Source organism: Adiantum capillus-veneris, chromosome 28 (assembly GCF_014529385.1).
Source record: "Adiantum capillus-veneris isolate H3 chromosome 28, ASM1452938v2, whole genome shotgun sequence".
NCBI classification, from domain to species: Eukaryota; Viridiplantae; Streptophyta; class Polypodiopsida; order Polypodiales; family Pteridaceae; genus Adiantum; species Adiantum capillus-veneris.
Genome location: NC_140958.1, coordinates 129,854,465 through 129,876,021, shown reverse-complemented (window position 1 = coordinate 129,876,021; position 21,557 = coordinate 129,854,465). Strand labels below are relative to the sequence as shown.

At 42.3% G+C, this 21,557-nt stretch overlaps 1 protein-coding gene across 1 annotated transcript; it reads left to right on the top strand.

Annotated features, from left to right (window-relative positions):
* The first annotated feature begins 3,619 nt into the window (after positions 1 to 3,619).
* On the top strand, positions 3,620 to 4,093 carry LOC147421309 (uncharacterized). The gene has a single exon (XM_086504182.1). The coding sequence runs from the start codon at positions 3,620 to 3,622 to the stop codon at positions 4,091 to 4,093; it is 474 nt and encodes a 157-aa protein (XP_086360308.1).
* The last annotated feature ends 17,464 nt before the right edge of the window (positions 4,094 to 21,557 follow it).

Genomic DNA, 21,557 nt, shown 5'->3' with positions numbered 1-21,557 from the left:
ATTGTGAAGCACCCTCTAGTATGAGTAAAAGTGAACGTAGGTGGTTGGCAAAAAAGGCTACCAGCTATAGCTTAGTGAATGAGAACTTGTATTGTAGAGCGAAAGATGCTGTCTTAAGGAGAGTTCCTGCATCCCAAGAGATAAAGGGTATTTTGTTTAGTTGTCATGAAGGTGTGTGTGGTGGCCACTTTGCACAAGAGATTACTAGCAGAAAGATTTTACAAGCAGGGTTCACGTGGCCAAGCCTCCATCGAGATGTACAACATTGGTGCCGCACATGTGAGGTTTGCCAAAAAGCTGGACCAAGGCATCTTACCCATGAAAATCAGCATCCAATCAAAACCTATGGGCCATTTGAAAAATGGGGGATAGATGCAATAGGGCCACTACCTTGCACTCAATCAGGGAAGGAATACATCATTATGGGGGTGGAGTACATGACCAGATGGGCAGAAGCTCGTCCCACAAAGCGCATCACAGCCAAGGACGTGAGTGATTTCATTTTTGAATGCCTTTGTTGCCGTTTTGGCACACCTTTGGAGATTCTCTTAGATAGGGGACCGGGATTTCGAGCTGATTTAGTCGGGCAATTGATGAGCAAGTTAAAAATCAAGCGCAGGCACTCTACACCATACTACCCTCAGTGCAGTGGTCTTGTGGAAAAGGTAAATGGTCTTATATGTAAAATCATCACTAATCAAGTGCATTTACATCCTAAGGCATGGGACAAACACCTAGATGCAGCACTTTGGGCCTACAGAACATCCTTTAAAACATCCTTGGGGTATACACCTTTTCACTTGGTTTACGGGCAAGAGGCACTATTGCCTATAGAAGTGGAGCTAGCGAGCCTCCGAGTTCTAAAAGCACATCAAGAGGATAGTCAAGAGAAGCAGGTGAAAGGAAGAATCATCGATTTGGAGAGGTTAGGGCTAGATCGAGAGTCAGCAGTGAAGTACTATGCAGCCCAGACAGAGAAGAAACGAAAGAAGTTCAATCGCAACCTTGTCAAGAAAGGTATCAAGGAAGGTTCTTTAGTGCTCAGATACGACAATCGCTTTGATCGCAGGAAGGATAGTAAGTTCTTGCTTAAGTGGGAAGGCCCTTTTGTAGTGATACAGAGGTTCTCAAATGGTAGTTACCAACTAGGTGACCTAGATGGTAAGGTACATCAGACCCCGGTAAATGGTTGGCGATTGAAGGCCTACCAATGTCGTCTTTCACAGCCATATGCTGGTGAAATCAATGCTAAGGATGGTTCAGAGGAGAGCTCATCATATTCAAGCTCCAACTAAGGTAACAATCATGTACATAGTCGTTTCAGAAAAAAAAAAGAGAGAAGACAAAAAAAAAAAAGGAAAAAAAGAGAAGAAAAAAGAAAAAAAGAGAATGCTACCAGTGAAAGCGGATATTGACAATGGATGGGGTATGGCTTTCAAGGGTCTAGGAGACCAGTTGTTAGTCATGGATGGATACAATTATTCATCAGAAAGGACTAAACAGGGTGCATCAACCAAGAAAGCAGTAACATGGCAAATTCAATTGGTACCAGGTGGGTAAGTATTCAAGAGAACCCTATTGTAGCACAACCTACAGCTAGAGGCATCAAATACCTCTAGCTTAAGGGGGAGGGCTATATGATGCATGGTTTTTAGGACCCCTTCTGAAGATGCAATAAAGGCACAGTCAGTTGTTGGGGAGATGAGGATACTCTAGTCCAAGGGATCTCGAAAGAGAAGAAAAATCTACTTCACAAGCACCAAAGAGTAAAAAGTGCTATGGACAGAAGATACGTGGGAACGAGCTCTTATGCATGCCTACAACCTATATCTTACAGAATAGCCCATTCTAGATGTGAATTTCTAGTGAAATTTACACGAGGATGTTCGTGTGGACTCACAGCACAGCATACTCCGTTTTCACTTTTTTACCGACAGTAAATATTTTTTACCTGCAGTAAATATTTTTCACCTACATGGTAAATACAAATCACTTTTTACCTACAGTAACTTTTTTATGCATGGTAAATATTTTTTACTGCACCATAAGTATTTGGTAGGTAACAGTTCACTGTTATTAGAAGCAGTGATTGGGCATCAACAATGCAGTTACAGGAGGAGAAAAGGGGAAAATCTTATGGTAAAGGTGAGTCAACAGGGATAAAGACTTTTGAGTTGAAAAGAGACACGCTGATTTTTTCAAAGAACACATGTCAAAAGAAGCCATGGTTGAGGATTTTTTGAGAATTTGATATTCAAGAGGACCCAGCTGTCACCTCCCCCCCCCCCCCCCCCCCCCCGCAGGTCCCCCCCTGACATGTGCAGAACCTCCAGTTTCAACAACCACCTTACCTGCTCTTAAATGCTGGTCAAGGCCTTATCCCCATGTGTCACAATCAGAAAAATCAGCATTTACCCTCCCCTCTCACATCACTCTAGAGAGTATCTTGATGGTGACATATCAGGTGACCTCAATCTGTTGACCACCCTAAGCAAAAAGTAACCCCAATCAGCGGATTTAAGCATGTTTATCCCTAATCCTAAACCCTCTCAGAAACCTATATAAGGAGGCCTTCTCTCACTCAAAATAAACACTTCACTCACTTCACCAAGCAACGAAGCTATGACGACATTGCTCACAACGAGGAGCTATGGATGGAGCTCTACTCTCTCTCCCTCTCTCTCTCTCTCCCTCTAGTATGCTACATTACTAGCCCTAAAACCTAAATAAGGAGTCTTCTCTCATGCTCCATGGCCACCATCCTCGCCATCATTCTCTAAGGTATTGATGTGTTGCTAGTAGGATCATACCTACTTGCTGGGTTGATTGTTTTTGACAAGGGATTATGCCATCCTTGGCTTGCTTCTCTATATCCTTGTTATGTATGATCAGATGCCGTTGTATTGTTAAGCTGATGTCTTGTGTATATATATATGCTACATAAGGTCCCTAAGCTTCGTTTCTATGTGTTTTGCCATATGTTTTGATGCCATCATAATGCCAGAAGTCTCACTTGCCTATGTGCACTATGTGTGAGGTCCCTAAACCTCTTAATTTAGGGTGGTGCCCCCCTTGTTTTGTCCTTTGCTTGTTTGCATGAGGCATGGTTTGTGGAGTGTGCACGAGTACAGAGGCCACCCGATTGCATTGCTCTTTTTCGCGCTCTCACATACCATCACCCACTATGAACACGCTCACATCGGGAGGCCACACATGCCTCGACAGCACCCAGAATAGTGCATCAATCTCCCTCTCTCTCTCTCACACACACACTCACACAATCCCGGAGCCACCTCTACCACGGGCATACGGAAAAAGACAAGATGCAGATGAAATTGATGACAAGCTCGACAAAAAACACAACCCAACTATGTATCACATAAAAACAATCAAATACAATGATGGCGACTATCAATTGCGTGCCTTGGTGCAACCAAGTATCCTTCCCCGGGTATTGGCAACCCGTACTGGCGACCTTCCCCTGCTTCACATCCGACGGCTACAACTCTGGCTTTTGGTGAATGCTCCTTCCTCCACCTGCTTGCAGATGGCGGCCTCATCACATGGTAAGCAGCCTTTCTCTCACTTGCTCTAAACCCTGCACTCGACCCCCAATGCAATGGAGCCGTCCCCTGTCAGGCTCCTCCTACTGCCGACTGCCCTTTCTTCTGCTCTAGGCCATCCTTTTGGTGGCTCTGCACCCTCTTCTGGTGCCACCTCTTATGGCAGCGCTATCCTCATGCCTCTGCATACACTGCTCCCCAACTCACGGCTCTCACCATCCAGCAGATGGAATTCCCCTTATGCTCTTAATCGAGCTTCCCTACGCCCTTGCCAAAGCCTTTTCAGTCCTCCTCTTTCATCAGCCCGCAGCCCTACTATCCGCTACCCCTCCACCTCTAGAGGACATACTCTCACCCTCATGCAACCCTGCCATCCCACAGATGGCACCACACTTCGTCACAATCGAGCTCAACTGCCACTTGCTCTCCTCTTTCCACTCTCGGCCTTGCTCGCTTTACTGGCACTCCCCAACTCCATCCAGATGGCACTACTCCTCCATGCAATCCTGGCGACTTTCCTCCTGCTTTAGCTCGCTAATGCATGCCAACCCAATTTTGAAAAAATACCTTTTGTTACCTTAAAAAAAAACTCTCCAACTTGTCAAGCATTCCCACGCAAAGAAATCTCGTTGATCGCTGTCATGTCGAGCTCGGCATTCCCTTGCCCAAATCACAAGCTCGTGCACAGTCATGATTCCGTCCCTAGCAAAATCCAACACCGCAATGATTCTCGGCCAAGGATATTTCCGCCAAAAAATGGTGAACATCATGGCCGTGCAGCTTCAAACTTGCTAGGATGGTCGACCCTCAACTTGCCATGCACCTCCCTTTGAACACATAAAAACCTTCAAGCTAGTTTACCTTGACTCCGCATACACATCATAGCACCTTTCGCCTTACAAGGCTTGAGAACCACGAATGACCTGTACAATGCCACATTTGGCATACACATCCTGGCAGTAGAGTGTCCTGCAAAACATCTCGATCTTAATCCCATATCATAAACTTCATAGCACCTATATCCAGTATCCCTTGTCTCGTTTCCAATCTTGTGATATCAGCATTTTCTCGTGTCACCTGTGATAGGAAAAAACAATTGCCATTTTCTACTAAAGAGTGCTCCATCTCGATGTACCTGTCTCTTGGCTACATCAATATCTGCTCAATGTCCCTGCCATTTGCCTGCAAACTGCCATGCCTGGGCTTCTTGCACTTCCATAGGCTGACCATCTTCAGCTGTACCACCGAGCAAGTGCCAATGGTCCAGCTTTCTAAAGCTGAGGAAGATGCATTGAAAGAGCAGATTGTCCAAGAAGCGGATACTGAATGGAAAGCAACAGTGGATTGGGAGTTGAGAGTTCTTCACTCAGTAATGTAACTCAGCTCACTCCCAACCAAATCAATGCTCAATGGCATCAGCAATCACTACCCTACCCATTGATAGAGGTGGAGCTACTGCAGGTTAAGTAAAGACTTTACAAGTATATGCAGGCAGAAGGCTCAGATGATATCCACCCAAAATGGAGAATGAATTGGTTAAACAAGAACTCTAGATACCTAATTCTGTTCAAAACCTGCAACCCTACAAAAGGACCCTACATTCTATCATGTACCAAGGGTAAGGACATGGCAGGCACAGGATACACTGAAAAAGAAGAGGCCAACACGGCTAAATTACCCACGACTACCAGCTCCAAAGCAGGGACCAGCAACGGAAGAACACATGGTGAAAACCGTAACGGGTGCCATGACCTTCTTCAAGAGCCTTCCAAACCTCTCATGTGCAATGCTTTGTAAGATCTGCAAAATGTTGCTCACCCACATTCAAATTTTTCACGAGCCTAAGCAAGCAGGAGCACCATGATTGTATTTCCTCGAAGGCAACAAAGGTCTATGCTATGATTTAAGTGGAAGCCTTCTGAAGAAGTCCTCTACGACTTTTCTGCCAGATGTATGTTTCTGTCATCAAGCAATATGTTGACATTTGAAGAGGCATTCTATACAGGTTTCTTCACATGGATAACGAAGATATTTGGGCCAGTGATCAACAACCTTACATCAAGGTTTGTTAGCTATTCAGTCATTGCACTTAAATACAGCGTCATCATGCATTTTTTTCAAGTCCCTCACAAAGAAAGACGAATCAAATATGAAAGAGCCCTACATACGCTTAAAGGTCGCCTCGCCAGTCGTCAACCCGAAGACTACTTCAGTCCATGAAGCTGTGTCAAGGGACGACACAGTCAAAGAGGGGGGAAATGTTAGCAGTAAGCTAACTCGGATAACATTTTTCGGAGCTTTGATTGTAAAAACACTTATTAGTTTTATAAATCGAAAATGTTGTAACTCCTACTTTCCAGATATACAGTATAATTGATGAGCCGGGGCTACAAGCTTCCAGATTGTATCAATCTATCTTTAGTTAGAGCTCCCAAATTATTATTTTTGACCATAAAAACCTTGGCTAAGGTATAAAAGTCAGTTTTTGTAAGTTTTTTGGATAATAGAACACAGCGTGAGCTAGTGGCGCTCACTTTTCTCCTTCTCGCGCTTCCTACTCCTTCCCGGTTGTCATATTGCAGTGCCATCTGTTACGTGTTGCAACCGTAGGTAAGAGCTCTAGGCGTTGACGTAAGTAGTTTTTGGCGTCGCCGACCCGCGGCTTAATTTCATCATAAGTAGGAATTTACGCTTAAAAATCATAAAATAAGTATAGGCTGGATATTGGGACATCATTGCTAAGCATTTAGATGCATTCTAGGTCGAAAACGAATAGGTCAAAAACTCATTGCTGTTAATAATCGCGATTTTTGTACTTGACCTAAAGTAAAATTTGAGACCATAAGCATGTGTACTTAGGTCTTATAAACATGTCCTAGAAGTTTCGTAACGTTTGGATATCCTTTGATGCTGTAACGGTTGTGATTTGTTTGCCGATTATCGACTAGCTTTTGGTGATTTCTATCATTTGAGTGTAGATTGAGTTAAATGCGAGTTGTCTATTTTTTTCCAAGAGATTGACAACCTCTTGTAGCCTCTATGCATTAGTCGAGTCAGCTTCATCCCATGGATTGACAATTATATTCGTGGTTCTCGCTATGTCTGCAAACAATAAGATAGAGTGAGGTTAGACACCCGTCCCATACCTGCTCTTGAGATGCTTGTCAGTTGACTAAGGTACTTGAGGTTCTTGTTGTGCTTGATGGATAATGTGTTTGTCATGCTTTATGACTAAGGTGCTTGAGAGGCTTCATGACTAAGGTGCTTAAGGGGTTAGGTTTTCCAAAGTCAACATGGATCTCTACACAAGGGGGGGTGAGCCCTACAAGTAGGGTCATGAGAGAGAACACACACATACTCACTCAGGGCAATCCAAGTCCAAAGAGGCAACAAGGACACATGCCAAGCTCCCCCCATGTTTCCCTCATAAGGTTCCTAAAGCCTATTGGTTGATCTCTAACGAGGTCCAATGAGAATTTAGTTTATTTAAGTAGTTTTCCAATCATTATTCAAGTCCTCTCTCTCAAAGGGGTAAAGAGGAAACTTGTCCTCATGCTACCCTTGTTGCTTGTTATGCACAAAGCTTGTGATTGGCCATGCTTGAGAAGGTCCAATCATATTCAAGCTAGAGCTAGCACATTAGGAAATTTCAGAGGTCATTTGGAGGGCCATATGAAGAGAGAGAAAAATAGAGCGCGTCCAATGAGCATGAAGGCTACGTTACGTAGGAAAGTACGTGGAAAGACTCAAAAAATAGAAAAATAGCATAAAACTTTCACGAAACTAGGATTGTAGCATAGTAATTTCCTTCCTTTTACCGAGCTTTTAGGTGCTTGCATGTGGTCCCACTTCTGATATTCTCTTATGGTCATTAACGTACTGGAGGGTGACCATTAAGCCCGCACAAGATATTGGAATTCTAAAACACTTTCCCTCCATTAGAATGCTTTCAAAGTGAATCTCCCTCCACTAAAGCTTTTCTCCGAGAGCTATGGCGTCCACGTCTTCTCGCCCAAGAGCCTCCAGGTGTTTACTGTCTCTCACACCAACAACCAACAACTGCACTTTGCCTAGAAGGCCAAGTAGTAGCATATCCTCAATTACAATACCAGCTTCAATAAGTGCAGAGAACCAATGGGTTGGACAAAGGATAAACAAAGGTTCATGGGTCCTCATGCAACCAAGAAGACCCAAGAGGTCTAGTGGTATCAACGTTTACCGCTCAGCATGGAAGGCCAGGGTGTTGGATTTCAAAGTTGAAATCGGCAAAAGATCTGTAAAGGAAGTTCTTGTTCAGCATGTGTTTACCCATCCAGAGGTGATAGCAAACGGTGGAAATGTATCAGATATACATTAACCACGTTGCAATTGTAAGTACTCTTGACATGTGAACTTACTGATACTCTCATTATAACTTTTCTTATATATTTTGCAATGTTTCTCCCGCTTGTTATGAGTAATGTCTCCATTCTTCACAGCTCAATTACATTAGATTTGTCATTTGTACTTATTGATACTCTTAGTTTAACTCTTCTTATATATATTGCAGATGTTTATCCCTCTTCTTATGAGCAATGGGAACCTGTGGAGTGCATAATAGGCCTCTTCCATGTTGTTCATGCCCACATTGGTTCTCTACAGTACTCAGAGAGGAGCAGCAAAAGACTGGCTGATGAGGGAATCTTTTTTTATGACCACTTTTACCAACTCAGCTCAGGGAATAAGAATGGCATGTTGGTGAAAGTGCCTCTACCAACCGATTGGAACACTGTGGACTGGCCAGTTCCCGAGGAAACAATGGTGGAGGCAATGCGAAGTAAGCTCTACAAGGATATACAAAGGTCTCTACGTAGCTCTATTCCTACCAAACTGGTTAGAATTGCAAACTTTTGTCCTGTTGCACTCTTCATAGAGCTGTTTCATAGCTACAACATCCGAGTTACAAAAACTATGTTCATGTGCAAGTCATTTCAGCAGTCATCCTGTGACAAACTTCTTGACAAAGGATGGTATGCAAAGGAAGAGATTGGTTTACGGTGCGAGGTCGCGCTTGATACTCTAGTTGTCAAGTACATGATTGCAAGCCAATCACTGTTACTCTCATTTTGGTATATGCGATCACAAATGCTAAACGGTAAGTACATTCCTATGGACCAGGTTTCTGCAGGTTTGGAAGATAATCCTACTGTGGATGTGGATGTGGATGTGGAAGTGATTGATAAAGAGCATGGCCTATTATTGGTGGTTACAATAAGGGAGCTATGCAGTCTTCAGCATTTGCAAAATGACATCATTGAAGAGTCAATGGACAAGGACCTATCAGATTTTTCCTTTTTCCTAGCTGGCCGTAAGGTGATGCGGCGAAGGGAAAAAGATATTTTGTGCAAAGAGTTGGATGGTCGGGTTGAAGTAGTGTCAATGTAACAGATATTCTTGTGAACCCAAGTGTATACAAATGACTTTCAAGACATGAAGTTTATTGATCTCATTTTTCAATTGTGCCCTGTGAAAAAGTGTGCTTGAAATACATTTCTTTACCACGTCAAATCTCTCTCTCTCTCCCTCTCTCTCTCTCTCTCTCTCTCTATATATATATATATATATATGTTAGACAAAACAAAGACATGATAGAAGAATCATCTTAATTCATTAGAAAGTACAAACTCGTCCGTGAACAATGGACTGAGATACAATTTTTGTAAGTATGGAATCAGAATGTCTTCAAGGTAAAAATCGAAGGAATGCCCCTCGAAAGAAGGTGGTGAGACAGTTGTTCCCGGCGGATTTAGTTCTCCCTTTTCAGGAGTATCATCAATTAGTAGTGTATTAGTTGCATCAAAGGGTACACCGATTTGGCTAAACGGTTTGTACAAAAGAGGTAAGCCTGGTTTTTTAGGGTGGTAGTGGCCCTCAACGGTAACGCATTTTCTTTGATCATACAAAAAGGCAAAATCTGACGTGTGAGCTTGGCATAGACTGCAAACTATTGCAACTAGTGGCGACAATTTTTGCCTTTGCATTGAAGACCATATGGCAACTTTGAAGCGCGGAAGAAGAAACTGAATAAATTCCTTGGTTCCTGGACGAACCACGACTCGACAAGTTCCCATCCGAAACGTTTGCAAATCCTCAAAGGGTCCTCTGTCACCGAGAGGCACCCGCATCAGCAGCAATCCATTGACGTCCAAGATAATCAACCTCTGTAAAAGTTGACAAGTACATATAAGTAGTTAGAAGCTGAACATATTTTGCCATACTTGAATAGACATTACCGGAACAACCGTATCTACAGGTAGCAAGGGTCCATACTGGGTCTCTGTAGTGTTCATGTCGTTGTTGCTCTCCTCCGCTTTATATTCATAGTCATCATTCACATCTTCATCAGGGGTCTCCCCCATGGCTCTTTCTGCCTCATTCAAGGTTTCTTCCAAGGTCTTTTCGTCTCCCTCGGTTGATCGGCTTGCCTCATACATCCTTGCCTGATCCATATCATTTTGCTCATCCCTAGGCCTGCTTTCCTCATCCATATCCTTTTGCTCATCTATAGGCCTGCTTTCCTCATCTTGGTTTTCAGCCATAGGCTCTTTTGGCTCCTCCACTAGCTGACTTGGCTCTTTCATTGTCTCCTCCGGTTGTACCTTAGCACCTTCCATATGCTCATTTGACCTTTCCTCATCCTCGGCTCTTTCATCTTCTGCTGATATGACCCCCTCGGCCCGTTGTGATTCCACTGTATCGGATGTAGGGGTTTGTCGTGGTGGCACGTCATGTTTTGTAAGATCAATAGTGCGCTCATCCAAGCCGCTATCTTCAAGCTCTCTAGGGCTAGACATAGTAAGCAGGTGTTGTATTAAACTTACCCGGTATCTTTGCAAATAATCATATGTGTAGTTTTTTAAAGCACTCTGCAAAATTGAAAGACCACATGGTGAGAATTCTTTTATAGACTAAACCAAAACTAACTGAATGCATTGCCAAATTGGTACCTTAGTCATGAAAGGTTTTAATGCAAAGTAGCTTTGCAGGACATATTCTGCATGGAGAAGACATCTCCAGCCGCAAGAATTCCCATCGGTTTGATTTGGGACAGGTACTTCTTTGATTGGGGCCTTGTATAGTTCATACCTTCCACATAGCTTGCCATAGGCAAGCAACAACCTCTTTATACAACTGCACAAAGCAATGTCAAGATGTTAGCATGAGGCTTCAAATTTACATGGATATCTATAAGAAACACTTTCTGATACAAAACACTTACAACCTAATTTCAGGGTGGGTTCCTTTTATTGAATTGAACACCCACACTGCTGGTTGGTCAACATCAAGGCATATGAGACTCCAGTGATGGTTGTTCTCATATGGAAAGATGATCACAGTAACTTCCAGCATAGCACAGTGGAGAAACCAACTCTCAAAGGTCCCAGATGGACTGTTCTTTTGCTTAATAATTACTGACATTTGTGGATCAAGGAGAAACACCTCTGTGTGAGTGTGCAGTGGGAGTTGACTTTTGATCAGGCTGCAGAGACTCTACCTGAGTTAGCAAACCTATTATCTGAGTTTTCAAAGCTAGCAAGATAGTAACACTTACTTAAGACAAGCATAGATAATTGTGTCTAAAATCTGAGCATCTGGATTCTGCAATAAATTAATGTCCACTTTTTCCAGAGCTAGCTTTCTGGCTCCATCTACAAATGGTATCTCTGCAAGCAAACCATTCTTCATTGAAAGTAGAGTTTCTTGATTGCTTGCCTCTATAGACAGGGTCACATTGCACTCTGTTTGCCTCTGGGACTCCACTGCTACTTTTGCTTTCTCCTTAAGCTCTGCTTCCCTCATGTCCTCTGTTTGGCGAGCAATAGTCTCTGCCCTTGCCCTTGTATTCACATCATGTGTGACATCTACAACTGTGAGTTGTGGCACTAGCTCCGGGGGGTATAACAAAATTTCCCTCATTTTCTTATCCTTGCAGACATTGGAGACCAGCAGTTTGTCATACCTCCACCTTCTTCTTTTCAGTGTCTCACTATCTTTGTCCATTATAGTAACCCTGTGGGCATGGGCTGCAACAATGGTCATGTCACTGAAGTACTCCAGTAGGAAGTCCTCTGCTGCTTCCTGTAGAGCCATTAATGCCACCACCTTCCACCTTTTGGTGCCCCAGGTATCTTCATCACATATGGACCTCACCATCCTCTGGAAGGGCAGCTTTGATATGCATAAATCTACACATTTCTGTGCCTTTCTGATTTCTCTGAAAAGTCCCATGCAGGTTTGCAGCTTCTTCATCCTTGGCCCTTTCAGAATTTTATTTGGTTTTCCAGGTCTTTTCTTTGGGGTTGCAGATCTGCTACTTGCTTTAGATGCTAATCCTGGTCCCTTGCCTGCCTTCCTTGCAGTGGATTTTGTTCTAGCCATCTCACTGTACACCAAAAGAAGAGTCTCAATCCCCTTCTCTCTTTCTATGACTCTCTCTCTCTCTCTCTCTCTCTCTCTCTCTCTCTCTCTCTCTCTCTCTCTCTCTATAGCTTAGCATATTTAAATAGAGAGAGAGAGAGAGGGAGAGAGAGAGAGAGTGCGCATTACTAAAGGCGCGCGCGGAGCACGTTTTTACCTCAACAAACACCTCCGCGCGCCGTTAGTATAGGGTAAAATAATACACACATACTCTCTCTCTCTCTCTCTCTCTCTCTCTCTCTCTCTCTCTCTCTCTCTCTCTCTCTCTCTCTCTGGTCAATGCACAGTACTAACAGTGCGCATAGAGACATGCACTACGGGTATGCCTCTCTACGCGCGCCTTTGGTATAGAGAGAGAGAGAGAGAGTATGTGTGTGTGTGTGTCTATGTGTGTGTCTGTTTGTGTGTGTGTGTGTGTGTGTGTGTGTGTGTGTGTGTGTTTTTGTATTTTAAAGATGTGTGTCTGTGTGTTTGTGAGTGTGTGTGGGTGTGTGTGTTTGTATTTTAAAGATGTGTGTGTGTGTGTGTTTGTGAGTGTGTGTGTGTGGGTGTGTATGTGTGTGTCTGCATGTGTGTGTGTGTGTGTGTGTGTGAGAGACTGTTTGTGTGGGTTTTTTGCTAAGACTGTGCTTGGTACTGTGACAGAAACAGAGATAGAGAGATAGAGGCAAAGGCAGAGGGAGAGGCAGACCTTCGTTATGTCGATGGGTCGGCTTGCTGTCGAAGACGCAGACGACGGCTCTTGCACTCTCTCTCTCTCTCTCTCTCTCTCTCTCTCTCTCTCTCTCTCTCTCTCTCTCTCTCTCTCTCTTTCACAAGGTGTGGTTTTTCTCTCTCTCTTGACCTCTTTATATGACGTACAAAAGTATACGGTCTCAATAATGACCACACGTGTGACAGCATGCAAATATACTCTAATTTATAGTGACACGTGGGGCGCCGCCGTGTGTATCCGTTATAAGTGTGAATTTGAGAGAGAGAAAGAGAGAGAACAATAGAGAGAGAGAGAGAGAGCCAGAGAAAGAGAGAGAGTCTTAGAGAGACAGAGAGAGAGAGAAAGAGAGATCAGATTGTGAGAGAGATAGAGAGAGGGAGAGACACAAATTGAGAGAGAGATAGAGAGAGGGACTCCTTACTCTGAGAGAGAGAGAGAGAGGGAGGGAGAGAGACAGAGTCAGTTTGACACACAAAAAAGCAATGGAGGAGACACCTCCCTTGGAGTTCCTGCAAACCCCACCAACAAAAGGTGATCTCTCACTCTTTCTCTCTGTATTTCCAACAGTTGGTACAAATTGTGTGTGTGTGTGTGTGTGTGTGTGTGTGTATGTGTTTGTGTTTGTCTAAACAAAGAAAAACCCAGACTGTTGTTCAACACACACACCTCAATACCCATACTTCCATAGACAGAGACACAGACACACATACACACAGACACACACACAGATATATATACATTGTCTCTTTCCCTACCCTCTCTGTACACGTTACTAACGGCGCGCATAGCCAACCAAATATTGGCTCCAGCTCTCTCCGCGCGCCTATAGTATTGTTATGACTCTCTCTCAGTTGTACTTAAGGCGCGCGGAGAGAGTTGCAAAACGCACTTTTCCTTCCTTGCGTGCCTTTAGTCAAATAGAAAAATACAAAGAGAGAGAGAGAGAGAGAGAGAGAGAGAGAGAGAGAGAGAGAGAGGCTGTGTGTATTTTTGTAGTGTTCTTTGGAGAGAGAGAGAGAGAGAGAGAGAGAGAGAGAGAGAGAGAGAGAGAGAGACTAGGTGTGTTTTTGTTTGTGCTTTGGTGAGAGACAGATATATATATATATATATATATATATATATATATATATATATATATATATATATGTATATCTATCAGGAGAGAGAGAGAGAGAGAGAGAGAGAGAGAGATCATGATGGTTTGGTTTTGGCAGAGTTGTCATGTTTCCTGATGGTTTTGACTTGTCATGTTTCCTGATGAATAGGATTAAGGTCTAGTAGGCAGAAGAGGCTGAAACCTGATCCAGAGCTTGTGCCAGGATTTCAACCCTTGCAGGCTCAGTTGCTTAATGTATCTGCCAAAAGAACTGTTGACTTTTGTCAGGACATATCTGAAGAAAAGTCAATTGGTGAAAATCAATCAGAGAGGTCACCAAGGCAAGAGGATCCCTCACCCTACAAGGCTGTGGTGCCCTCTACAGTACTTCTGGAGAGAAATACAAGAAAGAGGAATATAGACTTCTCAGATGATACAGATGTGCTAGAAGGAAGTCCCTGTGCAACTAAATGTAAAGACAAAGAGGATGTGTCTTCTCTGGAAGACCCAGCTGCAACTGATGAGAGGCTGTTTGATTTTGCAGCATCTTGTGGTGCTGGGGACAAGTATGATCTAGTTCATTCTATGTTTAATCCAAAGTTTGACATTGAAGACCTGTTAGCTCAGCACAGTAATTTCTTGCAGTCCTACAGAGATAAGTTTGAAGTGATGGTGCAGGTAGGAAGGGTTGTTCTGCCTACTATGACTCTTGTGCATTTAAATGACTGTGGTGGAAAGGGACAGGGAGTGAAGAAGTATAGGGAATTACCATCCTCTTGCCGACATTCAGCCTGCCCTTTGCATCAAAAAGAATGCAAACTCATTCAGGAAGCCTTTGGCTTTATGATTTACCTGAACAACCTGTTTGGATTCCTCATGCAGAATCCTGATGAGGTGTTAGAGGAGCAGGATGCAGCACCAGATGAGGAATGCGAGGAGACAACTCATATGCAAGAAGTCGAGGAGGTTGAAGACACAGTCGACCTTGAGGTTGAGGCAATTGAAGTACAAAGAAGTAAGATGCTCTCTGTGAAAACCACAGAAATCAAACTTCCATTGGATGTCAGTAACTTCACTGAGAAGCATGCTCAGATGATGTTGCCTGTTGTGCGTGACTTCAGGATTGGAGACAGGACCTATATCTTCTTACATGATGTGCAAAGTGTGTTTTATTTAAGGGAGGATTTCTCCCTGGCTATTATTTCCAGAGTCCAAGAGGAGAGGAGTGGATTTGTTTCAGAGGATAGTAGTGATGATGAGGCAATGGAAACATCCAGTAATCCAATGGAATGCCTTCGAAGATGCTTTGAGAAAGCTGAAAAATACAAGGAGACACTACCTGATGAAGCCACCTTCCAAGCAATAAGACAAAGCCTAAGGCCATCGAAAAGTAACAAAGAAGTGGAGGATTGGTTTAACCATTCAGGTCAGGGGTCAACTACATCTGTAAACCTGTGGCAAGAAAACCTCTTTCTGCAGGATGAGAGCTTCATGGTAACTCTCTCTCTCTCTCTCTCTCTCTCTCTCTCTCTCTCTCTCTCTCTCTCTCTCTCTCTCTCTCTCTCTCTCTCTCTCTCTCTCTCTCTCTCTCTTTGTGTCATTTCTGACATTGTATGTGCATTCTTGGATTGCTGACAAGGATGACTTCCTTCGGCGCCGGACAAGAGAGTATCGAGGAAGGGATGAGGCCCTAGCACAGTACCTTTCAAAGCTTTGCGAGTCACCGATAGTAGTTTTTCACAATTCCATGTCACAAGAGGGTTCAATAGCAACTTACACATTCAAGACACTATCACGCTTCTTGGGTGGACCGGTGCTGCCCAAAAGTGCAGATAAAGTCATTCTTGTGGACAAAGTGTTTGCTAGAGATTGTTTTGGTTACTGCCCAGGCTATACAGGTGGTCGGGCAGCGTATTACTACACCTACACAGCAATGGCACTAGCTCTTGGTAGACAAAACCCAGATGAACTTTTAGAGTATGGCAAACATCTCATGATTCGTTACAAGGGTGACGTGCCAAAAAACAAAATTGAACCTGCAAAATCTTGATACACTTCAAGTAGCAATTGTATAAGATCATGTATTACATAAATTTTGTACAATGTCATCCACTCAGAGTATCTTTCTCCACTTGTGATTCACATACACCATTGTCTCTCTCCACCTTCGTTGACTTTCACGAGCTCCGGAGTTGTTGTATGCCATTGATCTTTTAGCTTTTTGTTGTTGTAAATGTCTGATGGCTTGTGCTGTTGCTGAATTTGCCAAGACTTCTTTTGCCTGCATTCGATGAATGATTCTACGATAGAACCATTCAAATAGTTCTCTCAAACTGTTAGCCTTGATTCGAGAGCCACCATGTCGTGTGTGCCTGAAATAAGCATTTCTCGCCATGTAATGAGACTTTTCCATCCCTTGGGTATTCCATATTGCCGGGTTCCCATACTTCTGTATAAAATATGGAAAATGATTGAAGATGATGTGCTGGATATGAAAACAGATTAGTTAGAATGTTTTACAGTCACATATTTTCACATAAGAGAGAAAGAAATACATTATAATACCATGTAGTGATTAATCTGGGTGTCTGTCCATGCTGTCTTGAATGATTTTTTCAGAAGGTTGAGATTTTCCTTGAACTTGTTCATATCACCTTGTGACCAGTCATCTTTGTCGCACATCAAAAATAGGATGTCTATTGATCACCAAACCTCAGCCTTCGCGTTACGAGTAGTTGGTTCGTGGTCTTTGACTGCAATATGTAGCTTTTTCCAGCTCTGATACTCTACCTTGCTAACATAAGATGTGTTATATATTTTTCCATGTTTTGTTAGCTTTGGATCTCTTGTACCTTGGGGCTTAGATAAAAACCTCCGTGCCTTCACCCCACCGATGGATGGTTTGCATGGGACATCCTTCTCAGCAGTTGATCTCTTTTCATCCCGCTGGATTTTCACATTGCTACCATGAAGCCCCATATCCGACAGTACCATTTCTAAGCACTGTAGGGCTACTTGTCGTTCTGCGAAGTTCTTAATCTTCCAAGCAAACCCGATGTATAAGTAGACCAATTTCTCCACAATTCTACAAAGGGTATGCATTGTACAAATGTGGACATTCACAAGTGGTATTTTCAAAACAGGTCGAAAAGCGGATCCTCAATGTGACGTGTTGGAGCTTTTCTCCACCACTTTGGGTCCATGACCTTTGCAGGCTCCATGCAGAACAAACACGGTGACTTTGCCATTGCACCCATTCCACAATTATACATGCACTTTAATGTTTTAAGGTCACCTGCAAGATGCCACTGAACTTGAAAGTCTCCCCTTCCATCTAGACGTAGTATCTCTCCCTGGTTAGTCTATCGATCAATCACCTCCGGAATATTAGTTCGATGGAACACCCAATATAGAATCTCATGATCTTCTTTCTTTACCTGCAACACAAAATAAATGAGACTTAAGTAGATCTGAACATTTGAGCTTACTTGAGAATATCGCTTACCTCAAACGCACCAAGCCACCATATGTTAGATTCTGATTGAACACTAAAATATAAAGGATCATCACTGGGACACTTTGAGAGGGCTCTATTCATTAAAGTAATAGTAACACGCTCTAGCTTTTTCTCTTTAACAAGCTCACACTCATCCAGTTTTAACACAAAATGTAATAGCCCATGTGACTCTTCAAATGTGATGTTGTAAAACTCCACCATTCTCTTCTGTAGTATCCGCAGGTCCATAAAAATATTGTTGAACTCATCATATGCCATGTTCGCTCCATGGCCACTGTAAGTTGCTTTAATATGAAAGGGTTGTCCAAGATAGTCTCCCTGTGCCTCGTTAAGCTGAAGCCTCTCTTTCCAAACACTTGAGGCTGATGGTAGAAGTTTGGATTTTATACCCTTCCTAACAAAGATGGATGAGACAGACTTTTGGATAGCCGAATATCCTCTTTTGCTTACACCAAGTGAATCAAGTGTGCCTTGTATCTCTTTTGCAGGCACTGAGTTCTCTGAAATAAAGCGGTCCACTACATTTCTTTGTAGAACCTTAAACTTCTTGTCATGTACTATATCTGCTGCCAGGCTTCTACTTATAAGTGGCTTCAATCTCTTTCCTATATTGGCTTTGGGGTCAATGTTTTCCTTGTCAGGATAGATTGAATCTCTACATGAAGACAATGCATAAGTAAATAACAGAAAATTTGCTTCACTAACACTATTTAGGCACATGAAAACAATGCATAACAAGAAAAAACAAAAAGATTACTTAACTAAGACAATATAGCCAACCAAGAAGCATCACCTTAATGCTCGGATTCTTTTCTTGAGACCTCCTGATACAACCTGCAATGTTTCAAGATTGCGCAATTTCTTCTTTCGGATACGACCACCCAAGATGGTGTCCTTCATTTGACAACTTCGCACCTTTCCTTTCAGTTCTTGTACCTCTGTTTTATGTTGCAAAATGGTAACCTGATCTGTAGAATGTAAATGTGAAAGGCGAACAATCTCACATTGTTGAGCTTGGAGAATGCTCTTGTAAGTTTCAGCTTCTCTTATAAGTGATTTACAATAACCCAGAAGGCCCTTTTCTCCATCACCAGCAAAGGTCAATAAGCTTGTAGGATTGACAAACAGTGGAGACGCATTAGTTATTGGATTCTTAGGGTAGAGAGAGCCTCTCGTCCAGATATCTATGTGTTTAGCTCCTTGAGCTCTGAACGTGTCTATGGAAGCGGGAGGTATATGTGTGTTTGTTTTACTGCGCTTAATCAATGGTTGGTACTCATTGTCCAAATCAATGTAAAGGTGATATTTGGCTCATTTTTGGGTAACATTTGTGCCATTTGAGGAGTGCGCCATTAGCCAAATGTGCAGGTTTAATGGAAAGTGAATAGAGGCTGCGGATTCGTCCCTCCATGTTAGCCTCATTCCCTCCATATTGACGAGGTTCATTCAATGCAACTGAAAAGAGGATTATCCCTCAATCACTACGAACGAATGTTCAGAAGAGTAAGAAATATACTTAAAGTACACTTTTTGAAGTTTTACTATGAAAGACCCAGCTCTTTTATTTGCCATTTTTTCTAGAGAGAGAGTGCAAAAAATACATTTTCTTAGAAGGCCCTCCAAATGACCTCCGAAATTTCCTAATGGAGGGGATCGACCCAAGCAAGGAGGGGGGTAGCTTGACCATATAGCCTCTCTCGCACACCCACACACACTCTCATTCTCATAGTGTGTTGTGCAAGAACTCCATCTCCTTCTCCAGGCTTAAGAAGTTGAGAGCCTACACCAACAACTCTTGGCTACGGAATGCAAATCTATTTCTTTCTCGTATGTTACTTCTTCTTCCTCTTTCCTTCCCTCACTCCCTGCTAGTTCTCTCCACCTTTGAAGGTGTCTGAGGTCTTGGGATTGAGGCCGGGGATATTTTAATGCTTTTGCAAGTTAATTAAGGGCATAATTTTGGTTTATGAAGTCTAACATCTTCATTGCACCAACGGGGTCTCAAGGAACACAATCTTGTATTGTACCAAGTATCTCTTTATGGGGGAAACCTTTTGGAGAATGTGTCAATCGGTACGAGCAAGAAATTGCAAAAGAGAGAAAATGGAGATGTTTCTGTAAGAGTAATTCATAGAGAAATATATGAGATCACCGTGTAATCACAATGCATGCACATTGAGTTAAAGCATAATGATGGAGATATTACGTTAAAGCAAGAAAACAAGATCATCAAACAACTAATAGTGCACCACAATGTCAAACCAAAAGAAACACCATTTTATCGTGCAATCACAAGCATAAGTGATAACCCTAAGTACAAGCCCATACCAAAACACTTTTTCCAAAATACAAAATAGTACACATGGATAAAACAAAACCCAAAAAAGTGAATAAAACAAAACCCAAAAAAGTTAACATGAATAGAGCATAAAATAAGTCTACATGGTTAGAACAAAAAATATCCATATACCGTTCTCATTTGACTAGCAACTAAGCAATGAACAACTCATCATCATGTCAAACCAAGAATAATCTCATTTTATCATGCAATTAACCTCAAGCATAAGCAATATAATATTGTTTACCAAATCATAAGTGCAAAGCTAGGAGAGGCCTTGTCCCAACTCCCTTACCCTCTCAATGACAACACGGCAACACAAAGGTACAAGTAGAATCATTCCTTAATTCATTGTTATACTCAAAGAACTTTGAACCCTGTGGTTTATTTAAACATATTGGAATAACATCCTTTACATCTCCTTCTTTCTCATGGCTCTCACCAACTGAATCCTTTGCCTCCTCTAAATCTTTATTTTCAAACTCTTTGTTCGGCCTTATGATTTTCACTTCTTGCTCAATGACAAGATCAAATTCTTTATTTTCCCTTTTTGTTCCTCCTTAATTAAAGTTCTGCTTGTGCTCTTTCTTTTACCTAGTACGGAAGACTATTTAAAAAAACCAATAAAGAGAACAAATATGTCACGTGCACATGGCTCAATGTGTTGTGGACATGCTTCATTGACTTTGAGAGTTGATTATGTACCTATTCCTAGATAAGGGTGTCTAGAATGCTAGGAGGATTAGTACCTTTGATTTTGGTGGAGCCTATTTATAGAATCTTCATATCTAGATGAATCCATTAAATTAGGTTTTCCAGTTTTGGAATCCTCTTGCATTAATTGTTTGTGCAAGCGTTTTGACAGATATCGTTAAACTATAGTAAGCATCTAGCATGACATGCATGTAGTTTTAGGTTGTTAGAGAAATCCAACAAGCCATTCCTTGCATCAATTTGATTTCCAGGTGGGCAGATGTGTGACGGTTTCACCCAAAAACTTTTCTTGAATAAGTTTATTAATAAATCATTACAAATGATTTATTTTAAACTGTCTTCCAAGGTTGTATCTAAGTCCTAAAAAGTTCATAAGCAATATTTTTGCTCTATAAAAAGAGCAGATTAGTGAGCATTTAGATCATTGAGAGCTAAAGCCTAACGTTTTTGCATCTGGTAGCCTAGCATTTTACATGCCATCACCAACAAATCAACCCAACATTTTTGCTCTACATTGCAAGGATCATCCAATGGCACAACATCTCCACTTTTCAACGAGTGAATGGTTGAGAAGAGGCACTTATGGGTTGTCGAAGTACCGAGCTGCAACAAGGAAGATAGCGTTAGCAGATCCCAAGAAATCTTTGGCAATAAAAAGATTGAAAAGTGGAGTTGCAACAAGAAAGATAGTGTTAGTAGATTCAAATAATCTCCCGCATCAAGTGCTTTCATTTTTATCCATTATTGAGACCATCATCATCTACGTTATCAACCCTTCATCCTTCACATCGAGAGCAAAAATCAGCCCCAAATCGACCCCTTGGTGGCCATCAGCAACCCTTCATCGAGGGATCCAACAATGCATCAAATATCTCCGAAGGTCCTTCGTTTTGAAGAGTTTCAGTGGTGACATTCCCATACGAGTCCATAGAGTTTGCATTCAAGTATGTCCTCATTTCATTTACGCAATCAAAAGCAACTACCACATCGGCAACGGTGTGGGGGATCCTTGAGAGGGTTGGTTGGTACTCTCTTTCTCTCTCTCTCTCAAAGGAACCATCATTCGTGCTAAATAGCAGACATTCGGGCAAGGAAGAAGTAAAATTGTGGAAGTGTAAAGTCTAGATTTTGTCATCATCTCAATCATGTTGCACCCT